Source organism: Magallana gigas, chromosome 2 (assembly GCF_963853765.1).
Source record: "Magallana gigas chromosome 2, xbMagGiga1.1, whole genome shotgun sequence".
NCBI lineage: Eukaryota > Metazoa > Mollusca > Bivalvia > Ostreida > Ostreidae > Magallana > Magallana gigas.
The window spans coordinates 53,224,425-53,236,558 of record NC_088854.1 but is presented as its reverse complement, the minus strand read 5'-3'; the positions used below and the strand labels follow the sequence as shown (position 1 = coordinate 53,236,558).

Below are 12,134 nucleotides of genomic sequence, written 5' to 3'. Positions count from 1 at the left end.
ACCAGCAGATGTTTTGGGGATAGAGCTACTGGTATTTAGATACACACCTCACCTTTTGTGTTTGAATGAAAACATTCCACAAGAAATATGATAATGTTCATAGAATTCTACCCTTCACTATCTATGGTTACCTTTGTTCTCTTTCTGGAGTGAGCCTCCCATTTTTGTGAGGGACTCAATTTTCTGTTCCAGCCTTCTGCACAAGTCCTCTGTGTTGTTGGCCTCTGTTGGTGGGGGAAGGGGAATGCCACGCCCTGAAATAAACAGAGGGAGAAATAATTGTATGGAGGTATATATTATCAAAAAACAAAATGTTCTTGGGTTTCTTTATCAAATGTTCTTATGGATTTTCAGTGGAAAACAATATATAAAGTATAAAACAAAGCATATTTCTAAAATAATAATTTCAAGGAAAGGGTTGCCATTTTTTAAAAAGTATATTGCAGAGCATTTAGAGCATTTCAAGCATTCCTAACATATTAAACGTATAACATGTATAGAGATTTACTGTAAACGTGTTATGACATGTGAGTGATTGTGTCAATAACAAAACGAAGAGTTTCTAGACAGCGCTGCCTACAATAAAACACATTGCCTATCAATCCAATACAAACTAGAGATTACAAGTGTTTAGTGCAACTACATATAACATAAACTTTAACTACAAGTTTGTCAGATTATACAATCAGTCTTATTTTACATTAGCTTCATTAAAACACAAAGATTTAAGCTGAAAAGCAAGACACTGTCAGAAGTGTAACAACATGGACAAGCAGGACAAGACGTGTTGATAAAAGCGTGACGGACAGCTCTAAGCCACACCTACCTGTCCCCTCCTCCTGATTATGCCCCGCCCCTAGGGACGGGTCAGTGCTGTCCGGGAGTGACAGGCTATTTTGTGTGTCCTCTTTACTTACATCAGTTGGCTCTGTTAATAAGCCGGTAAAGGATGTGTGACTATATGTACAGACATTCCATCAGGAAAAACCTGAGGACAGATCTTAGAGGACCCCCAAAGCTCACACAGATAGCTCCATCAAAATGTGATTGAATGGCCCACACACTTCAAAAACACAACCAATACTCCCTTAACAGTGCTAACCCTGAATCTAGAAGCACCATCAGTGACACACTGAAGTTGACGGACAAACTACACTGTTTCTAGTACTCCTACAGTTATATGTGCCCTGTAAGTTTTAATGTGCACAATATTTTGGTGCATAGATATTGATTGTTGATTAAAACTACTGATACACAATTATTATATTCAGTGTCAGTTTCATTTCCTATTTTTGACATTTGGGAACATTACATGAATTTATCAAAGACAGACAATGACATACATTTATTTCTAAAAATTCTATACATATGACACAATCATTTGGTCAGGATGAAAATAAGGTGTAACAGAAACTAACACTAAAAGATCTACTACAGAGATTTTCTTGGTTATATAAATACACATTCAAGTAACTTACGACATCTTAGGCGATAACGATGGGGACCTATTTATAGGCAAACCAGTCATAATATAACAATGTCTACTTCTATAAAATCTGAACTATATAAATGATATCATTAACCCAAACACACACCTACATCATCAACATTGTACCCTAAAATGGATGGATATTTATCTACCACGACATACCTGTACTGTACGAGTCTCTGGTCCCTGAGGGGTGAATCTCCTCACTGCGACCGTTACGTGTTGAGTAACAGTCGTTACCAGATCGTAACAGATTGGAGGTGTCGTTACTGAAGGAACGCCGGTGTGCATGGTGCGGAGAAAGGGAACGAGATCGATTTTCTAAAAAGATAAATCACAGACAATTTTAAATTGATTATGAAAGAGAAAAGACATTTATTTATTTACAATATTTGGAATACATGTTCAGTATTGTACTTTACTGAGCAATGTCTTAAAATCATAATTCATGTTTAAAAAATACATGTGTTTTCATATCATATTTTTTTCTGGATTATAAATATTGTTAACCATTTCAGCAAAATTGCAAATAAAAAATAATCAAATACATATATTTGTCCTCAGAATATTTATTCATAAAAGCTTTCCTTCTTAAATTTCCATATTCAAAATAAAAATTTTCACATTTTAAAAAGATATTGTTAAACACTTACCCCTGAGGGAAGAATATCCTGAGTATTCTTTGCTGTCAGATTTTTCTCTTGACCTTGACCTCAAATAACTTCTCTCTAATTCCACATCTGAGTGATACTCAGTGTCGGACAAACTTTCAGAACTAGAATGAGTAAATAATTAGAATATTGTCAACAACAAATCTCACACTTTGTATATATATTTGTATTTTTCTATCTTTAAAAGATTAGAATGACAAACACCTTCTTTCAGCGCGTATTTCAGAAAAGACAAGGTCATCATACCTGTTATATCCATTCTGGTTCGACCTTGATCGTCGATGGTGAGAGGCTTTTTCTGCTTGTTTCTGTTTCCTCTCTGACATCAGGGTTTTCATTTGGTCCACTAAATGCTTCAACTCACTCCCCACATATTTATACTCATCTGTGTCCTGTCCAAAAAAAAAAATCATAAACAGTTATTAGCAAGAAAAAAATTAAAGGACTAGAAAAATAGAGAGAATTAGATTAACCTTGACCTTGACATAGATGACCCACCCTTGTAGGCAATGATTCTGTAGAGAAATCCTTTGATGGGAACCTCCTCTCCGAGCTTCCACTAGCTGGACGACTGCCCAGGGCGGAGGTCATGTGATGCTGTCCAGGAAAAGCAGCAGAGAATAGAGCCGGGCTCTCATATTCCTGTGCTTTGTTGGGTAGAGACCTCTGTATTGCTTCCTACAATATTACAACAAAAATATTAGTTTTAATGATAGGTAAAACTACATGAAATTTAAATGATACAAAATTGACTTTAACGTTATCAGTGAGCTGCATACAAAAGCCAACATTATCTGAAAGAAAAACCAATACCGTACTTTACAAGTCCAAGGGCAATCTCCCCTGTTATAGTATTTTTTTGTCTGTCATTTGATTTCAATTGACTCTATGCCAACACAGATATTTCGATAAACTGAATTAAATAATGACAACTTATGTAATACTACATGTAGAAACTTTAAGAAATCGGCACTAAAGTGCACAGGCAAAAATCTCCAAACTTAGCAAGAAATGTCTCAAACTTTTATAGCAGAAGAATAAAATTGGTTATACATTGTACTTCACAGATTTCACTGATTTAATGCAGGTTACAATACTACATATAATAGACTAATCTATGAACAGACATAGGCTCTGACCTGTAGGTCGAGTTGGTGTCGTAGTTTGAGTCGAGCCACATCCTGCTGATACTGTTCCAGCTCCGCCTGACACATGGCGTTCTTTGTCGTTGACTGAAATTGATTAACATTTATAATTACAGCACAACTGGATGGCTATGGAAGAAATTATGAAGTTCTTGCACCTATTTAGTTTTTTTTACTAGCAATTCTACCAAGGCTACTTAAAAATACAAACAACAACAATACAGTTTAACTATTTCCAAGTGCAACACTCAAAATGCTGAATTACGATCTAGAAATGGTTCCCATTCTAACAGAAATCCATTCAGTAAAGGTTAGAGACTGTTGACATTATGGGAGAATAACAAAGGGCTGTATTAATGCATCAGTTATTGGAGTGCCACCTAGAACCAAGCACCACCGACCACTACCAGACAGTTACAGGGGACCACACCAGGCAGTACACCACAAGGGAGGTAACTCTACAAACCTGGGGCTTCCCCAACTTCTCAGCAGCCTTTCTTAACTTGTTTCTCTTTAGAGACTAGTGAGAAATTGACACACATGCATTTATAGAGTTTTACCTTTTTGAAGCAACATACAATACATAATCAGACATAAAAATGTACTGAAGTTTTTTGCTGATCTAAAACCAAATGAAGTTGACTTACTTTTTCTAGAGCTGTCTCAAGTCGGCTGATTTGACTTTTGAGATCCATGACCTTGTTCTGAGATAGCTCGAGCTCGGCCGAGAGCTGTTGACTGTGAGTCAGTGACTTGTTGAGGGATGTCTTGAGTCTATCTTTATCATGCTCCAGGCTGTTTCTCTCCTGTCATTTACAGATTCGTAAAAGAAAAAAAAATTCAAACACAAGAAAAAACAAGAGGCCCATGGGCCACATCGCTCACCTGAGGAACAATAGGTATGATAAAATCAGCTTAATGGAGTCATAATACAAACTATCTGGACAATGTACAATAATACATGTTGATCCTGTATAAATAAAATCCATTTTTCCCCTGGATATTCTTATGTTTATAATCATTAGTCCCTTTTCTAACAGGATGATTTTATAGTCATATGATATGTTGAGTATTGCAGTTCTCAAAAAGATCCTTAACAATTGTTTATATATGGGATATAAACGTACATAAACTCTGAACCTTCTTATGAGGCCAAAGAATTGTCCTGGAGCCAAAGTCTTAACAATTATAAAGAATCATCTGGCTGATTAATTTCTGAGAAGAAGATTTTTAAAGATTTACCATATATATATCTTTGTTAAACTTTGGCCCCCCCATTGTGGCCCACCCTACCCCTGGGGATCATGATTTTCACAACTTTGAATTTACACTACCTGAGGACGCTTCCACACAAGTTTAAGCTTTCCTGGCTGATTAATTTCTGAGAAGAAGATTTTTAAAGATTTACTCTATATATTCCTAAGTAAAACTTTGACCTTCCATTTTGGCCCCACCCTACCCTCGGGGGTCATGATTTTCACAACTTTGTATCTACACTACCTGAGGATGCTTCCACACAAGTGTCAGCTTTACTGGCTGATTAGTTTCTGAGAAGAAGATTTTTAAAGATTTACTCTATATATTCCTATGTAAAACTTCGATCCCCCATTGTGGCCCCACCCTACCCCCGGGGGGTCATGATTTTCACAACTTTAAATCTACACTACCTGAGGATGCTTTCACACAAGTGTCAGCTTTACTGGCTGATTAGTTTCTGAGAAGAAGATTTTTAAAGATTTACTCTATATATTCCTATGTTAAAATTTGACACCCCGACTTCCGGTTCTCGTGCGAGAGATGTAGAGACGCGCCAAAGTTGGGGGTAACTTTTTTTGCTTTTACTGGGCTCTTTTCGATTTAAATCTGACTTTTTTAGTCACAGTAAGACTTCAACTGCAAACATGCCCCCAAAGAACAGGGGAAAAAAGGCTGACGGACCCCTTGACGAATTTGTGAAAGGCAGAGACCAGACATCGGGAGCAGAGGAAATTCGGTCGAATCAAGAAACAAGCGACTCTTCTGATATCACGAACAAGGAGCTGAAAGACTTGTTGTCAACTTTAATAACTAAAGTAGAGGATAACCTCGGTGGACGGCTCACTTCGCTGGAGGCAATGTTCAACGAAAAAATGATCGAAGTTGAGACACGTGTCGGCGAACTAGATGACAGGGTGTCAGAAATAGAGAAAGATACGGAGAAAAACGCTCATTTGGAGTCCAAAATAACTGAACTGAAAGATTATATTATGAACCAAGAAGCCAGATCGAGGAAGTACAACCTCCTGGTTTATGGAATCCCAAAACAGGAAAAAGAAAACCCCCTGGAGGTACTCAACCAGTTCTTACGGAATGATCTTCAGATGGAGAAAGCAGTGGTCGATTCTCTCATTATTCAAAATGCCCACCGCATTCCAAGGAATCCGGACAACAGATACAAAGAGACGGCACCAGAAGCTATTATTGTTAAATTTGCCTGTTTAAAGGACCGCAACTTTATTCTAGCCCGCGTCCACGAAGTTAAGCTGCCAAAAGGAAAGTCGGTCCGTACAGATTTACCTGGCCCATTGAAGAAAATGCGTGCACAGCTGGCTCAAAAGGCCTATCAGCTTCGCAAGGAAGGACTAAAAACCCGAATTATCGAAAAACCTACATCGGTGGAACTTCAAGTCCGACGTACAACAGACAACAGATGGTCCAGGTACGACATGTGATAGTGCATCTCAGTGATTGTCATATAATTGTTAGCCTACGTTAATATCTGTTATTTTTGTGACTAGAACATGTTGCCTAAGATTAATTAATTACGACATGTGATAGTATATCTTAGTGTCGCATAATTGGTATTGAAAAACCTCTAACATGTGTTAGCCTATGTTAATATCTGGTTATTTTTGTGACTAGAACATGTTGCCTAAGATTAATTAATTACGACATGTGATAGTGTATCACAGTGTCATATAATTGGTATTGAAAAACCTCTAACATGTGTTAGCCTATGTTAATATCTGGTTATTTTTGTGACTAGAACATGTTGCCTAAGATTAATTAATTACGACATATGATAGTGTATCTCAGTGTCATATAATTGTATTGAAAAACCTCTAACATGTGTTAGCCTACGTTAATATCTGGTTATTTTTGTGACTAGAACATGTTGCCTAAGATTGATTAATTACAACATGTGATAGTGTATCTCAGTGTCATATAATTGGTATTGAAAAACCTCTAACATGTGTTAGCCTACGTTAATATCTGGTTATTTTTGTGACTAGAACATGTTGCCAAAGATTAATTAAGACATGTGATAGTGTATCTCAGTGTCGTATAATTGGTATTGAAAAACCTCTAACATGTGTTAGCCTACGTTAATACCGTCCATTTTTGTGTCTAGAACATGTTGCCTAAGATTAATTATGCATAATTTTGAATGCTTGTCTTCCCCCACAATGTCCAAGTATCTCATCCTTATAGTGTTTCGCACAATGCTGGAAGAATTTTTTTTATTTTCAATTGATTTTCAGCACGCTAGAATGTATGAATGTGTTTTTTGTTTATGGGCTTGTACTAAATACTTTGATTGATAACGAGTGAATTTAAGATTTTATCCCTAAATTGTAGAGGGCTCCATGATGTTAACAAACGAAAAGATGTGTTCAAATATTTGCGAGAACAAAAAGCATCCCTGTACTGTTTACAAGATACTCATTGTACTGAAAATGATAAAAGTGTTGTATATGCACAGTGGGGCCTGGATTTTTTAATGAGCCCTGGTAATTCAAACTCAAGGGGAACACTGACCCTTACTAATAATAATTTTGAATATACTGTTTTAAATGTTAAGTCAGATCCCAATGGAAATTACATTGTCTCTAGTATACTTGTTGATAACAAATACTCTCTAACTATTGTAAACTTGTATGGTCCAAATAGAGATTCTCCAGATTTTTTTAGAGAACTCTCTAACATTATTGAAGAATTCAGTGACGATTTTATAATTATGTGTGGAGATTGGAACCTGGTTCAAAACTTCAACCTAGACTGTCATAATTATGTTAAAGAAAATAATTTAAAAAATAAATTAGAAGTCATTAAGCTACAAGAAAAATTTAACTTGGTGGACCCATGGAGAATAAATAATCCTGATGCAAGAATATATACCTGGAGTAAAAAAACACCTATCAAACAAGCTAGACTAGATTTCTTTTTAATATCTGAAGAGTTAATGTCACTTTTACATAGCGTATCAATATTACCCGGTTATAGGACAGATCACTCTATTATTGAATTACAATTAAAATTTAACAATTTTACAAAAGGTAAAGGTTTTTGGAGATTCAATAATTCTTTATTAAGAGACCCCACCTATGTCCAGAAAGTTAAAGATACAATAGCAGAAACTGAATTAGAATATAGGGAACAAGGTAATCCAGTGGAAACCGAGATATCTACATGTATTGATGATGACCTATTTTTAGAGATTTTATTAATGAAGATAAGACAAATTACTATTTATTATGCTAGTAAAAAGTCTAAGGAACGGAAAAAACAAAAGGAGCTCCTTGAAAGACAAATTAAATTTACACAGGATCTATTTAATACATATCACCTAAGTTCCTACGCCCAAGCCCTTTCTGATTTTCAAGATGAATTAGAAAAAATTAGAAAATATGAATTGGATGGACTTTTACTACGTACTCATTGTAAATGGATTGAGAATGGTGAAAAGCCAACAAAATACTTTTGTGCCCTTGAAAAAAGAAATTATGTAAATAAAAATGTTACAAAATTAATCAATAGTAAAGGAAAATGTATTGTTGAGCAAAATGAAATCTTGACTGAAATTAAAAAGTTCTATCAAGTTCTATACAAAAACTATGATGATCAAATAGAAGACATAGATCTTAATGACCTTTTCACACAATATAAAATACATATACCAAAAGTTAATGAAATGGAACAACAACTCCTTGATAATAACATTACCTTATCTGAAATATTGTGTTCTCTTAAGAACATGAAAAATGATAAAACCCCTGGAACTGATGGTTTCACGACGGAATTTTTTAAATTCTTCTGGATAGACCTGAATAAATATATATTAAAATCCTATCAATGTAGTTTTAAGAAAGGATATTTATCAATAAGTCAAACCCGAGGAATTATTTCTATTATTCCAAAAGGAAATAAACCAAGAGAACAATTAAAAAATTGGCGACCAATTTCACTACTAAATACAACATATAAAATTTTATCTGCTGTTCTAGCTAATAGAATGAAACCTCTCCTTTCTTCTCTTATACATGAAAATCAAAAAGGTTTTTTGAAAGGGAGATACATTGGTGAAAACTCAAGACTCCTATATGATGTTATTCATTATTGCAACGAGAATAAGGTCCCAGGACTTGTTCTTCTTATAGATTTTGAAAAAGCTTTTGATTCAGTTTCATGGAGTTTTATGTTTAAAGTACTTCATTTTTTTCATTTTGGGGAAATCTTTATAAAATGGGTCAAAATATTATTTTCAAAAGCAAGTCTTTGTGTTATTCAAAATGGGTTTTTTTCTGACTTTTTTGAGATTGGAAGGGGATGTAGGCAGGGTGATCCAATTTCACCATACTTGTTTATTCTATGTGCCGAAATAATGGGTATATTGATCAGGAATAATCTTAATATTAAAGGTATAGTTATAACAGGGAAGGAATATAAACTACTACAATATGCAGATGATACTGTTTTACTATTAGATGGTTCAAAAAAATCATTAAAAAATGCCTTATCTCTTATTGATCAGTTTGCAAAATACTCAGGTTTAAAACCCAATTATGATAAAACATCATGTGTTAAAATAGGTTCACTATCAAATTGCAAGCAAAATATACTCCCAGAGGTTAATATAAGATGGTCCCAGGAGCCGTTTACAGTTCTTGGTATAACCTACTGCATAGACCTAAACCCTATAGCCATGCATGAATTGAATTTTTTACCTAAACTATGTGAAATGAAAAAACTTGTTGCTTCTTGGTCGAAACGTCTGTTAAGCCCAGCTGGAAAAATAACTGTAATAAAATCTATTATTTTGCCAAAAATTATCCACTTAATTATTGCTCTTCCAAATCCTCCGTCTTGTTATATGAAGGAGTTAGAACAACTTTTTTTCAATTTTATATGGAATAATAAACCTCCAAGAGTGGCAAAAAAATGTATCACACAAAACTATGAAGATGGTGGACTTAGAATGATAGATCTAAACAATTTATGTACAAGCTTAAAGATCACATGGATTCGTAGATTTCTAAATTATACTTCCTCTTGGAAATCACTATTACTCAGTACGTTGCCAAAAATTGAAAACATTTTTTTGTATGGAAATATGTTTACAAAAGTTTTGTCAAGTTGCTGTACAAACTTGTTTTGGAGAGATGTATTTGATGCTCTATTTAAATTTAGGAAAATTGTTGAAACAGAAGTGTCTGAATCTGTTGTTCAGCCAATCTGGTATAATGAAAATTTTAAAATTAACAACAATTTTTTTTTTTATGAATGCTTGGCTCAAAAAGGTGTTCTGTATGTATATGATTTTTTTAGTACTAATGGTCAAATACTGCAATATGAAGATTTTTGTGATAAATTTGATGTACTGATTCCATTTACAACCTATTATGGTATTGTCAACAATATTAAAATGTTAAAACTGCCCTACGATGTAAATACAATTATGTTCAACAATCCATATTATCCAGTTTTCTTAAAGCCAATTCTCAAAAACATAAAGGGTTCAAAAGAGATATATGATATAATCACAGCTACATCCTGGGAAAAACCAAAATATGAAACTAAATGGGAAAATGAACTTAACCTTGATGTAGACAGATTTTGGTGGAAATTACATAACCGTGCAATTTTTAAGATATCCACAGATGTACAAATTCAATGGTTTCAATACAGAATTGTTCACAGAATTTTAACTACAAATGTATTTTTGAAAAGAATTGGAATTGTGCAATCTGATTTATGCTCTTTTTGTGACCTTTATCCTGAAAACTTGTCCCATATATTCTGGGAGTGTACTTATGTTGAAGAACTATGGAATTCTTTTTTTGAGTGGATTAATGATCAAACTAATATGATGATTGATGCCAATATTGTTGATATTTTGTTTGGTAAACTGTCAAAGCACAAAAATATAATCAATCTTTTGATCATCTTAGTAAAACGCCATATTTATAAGAAAAGAAATAACAAAATGTTACCGTCTTTCGAAGGCTTAAAAAGAGAAATACTGTATTATAGAAATTTAGAACATTATATGTATAAAAAAAATAACAATGAAGACAATTTTTATAAACGATGGGATATTTTCTCTTCCCTTCAATAAGTGTCCTCTGTTTTTAATTTACACTTGGGATACTCTATTTTTTCCAACTTCCGCTTTCTTTTTTTCTTATTTTTAAATTTGAACAATCTTAGTATATATAGTTACTCTGTGTACACAACCATAAACACTGTATGAATGTGTGTGTATATGCAAAAAATGTCCTATGTACAGTTTTTTTTCACAATAATATTGTAAATTTGATGACTTCAGGGCCTCCCAACCCTGACATCAAATAAATGTTTTAAATTGTCTGGGACAATAAAATATTTAAATAAAAAAAAAAAAAAAAAAATTCGACACCCCATTGTGGCCCCACCCTACCCCCGGGGATCATGATTTTCACAACTATGAATTTACACTAACTGAGGATGCTTCCACACAAGTTTCAGCTTTCCTGGCTGATTAGTTTCTGAGAAGAAGATTTTTAAAGATTAACTTTATATATTCCTATGTTAAACTTCGACACCCCATTGTGGCCCCACCCTACCCACGGGGATCATGATTTTCACAACTTTGAATCTACACTACCTGAGGATGCTTCCACACAAGTTTCAGCTTTACTGGCTGATTAGTTTCTGAGAAGAAGATTTTTAAAGATTTACTCTATACAGTCGCACCTGCTGTTACGGCCACCTTTAATCAGCGGCCACTCGCCATGAGCGGCCAGTTTCAATCCCGCCCGTTTAGTTTTTCACTATATTTTAACTGATTTAAGCGGCCACCTGTCTAACGCGGACAGCGGCCACTGTTTTTAGGTCCTGTGGTTTCAACATGCCTGTTTTCAACGGCCATTTTGTCTGTTTTGTCACAAGACTTTTAACTCTGACATGTGACCCCGTATCGAAAGTAGCCAAACTTCGAAAGCTGATAATGAGTTAATGACAAATAATTGAGTGGGTAATTTGAAGACTGCTGAGATTTAATGAGATAATTGATTATCATAACACCTGTTTAGTGTTGTTTATATATCTACACGTACTTATATACTTCATTACAAAGTTATTAAATGGCCAGTCTTGCGCTAAACAGCATGTACAGCCGGTAATACGCACCTTTTTTCAATAAAATTTCTTTGATAGAATAAAAGGGTGTTTATTATATATCCCAATGAAATTTTGATACTTTTTAAAGAGGTAAAACATTGGCTATCGTAGTTCAGCATATACCCTGTGTACGGAAACGCTACATCTTTGTTTACCGCATTTAATCACTTGAAAATTATTATTTGGGCGTATTTAGTAGAAAATGTTTTGCTCTTAATCCTTTGATAGATACATGGAATTAAAACGGTCTTTTAAAATTAATTTTAACTTTTTATTCATCAATCCGAGCTGTGCATGCACCATCTCTGTGTACGCCGCCATTGCATATGCTATTAATAAATCTGTGCAATAGAGCCAAAATGAAAATACTCGGTGTTTTTTTTTTATTAATTTGAAAACTGGAATAAGAGG

At 34.3% G+C, this 12,134-nt stretch overlaps 1 protein-coding gene across 8 annotated transcripts in view; it reads right to left on the bottom strand.

The window, feature by feature from the left end:
- Positions 1-12,134, bottom strand: part of LOC105344206 (coiled-coil domain-containing protein 158) — a 37,338-nt gene that overhangs the window by 1,351 nt on the left and 23,853 nt on the right. For 5 of the 8 annotated variants that reach the window (XM_066077227.1, XM_066077234.1, XM_066077229.1 and 2 more), the window contains 9 exons: positions 3,953-4,111; positions 3,772-3,825; positions 3,300-3,392; positions 2,659-2,838; positions 2,407-2,552; positions 2,143-2,264; positions 1,652-1,810; positions 827-928; positions 132-254 (listed from right to left, as the gene is read on the bottom strand). In XM_066077227.1, the coding sequence (XP_065933299.1) occupies positions 132-254; positions 827-928; positions 1,652-1,810; positions 2,143-2,264; positions 2,407-2,552; positions 2,659-2,838; positions 3,300-3,392; positions 3,772-3,825; positions 3,953-4,111 (1,138 nt within the window). Of the gene's footprint in view, positions 1-131; positions 255-826; positions 929-1,478; positions 1,506-1,651; positions 1,811-2,142; positions 2,265-2,406; positions 2,553-2,658; positions 2,839-3,299; positions 3,393-3,771; positions 3,826-3,952; positions 4,112-12,134 lie in introns of all 8 variants that reach the window. The other 3 variants (XM_066077232.1, XM_066077233.1, XM_066077230.1) reach the window with 3 other exon arrangements.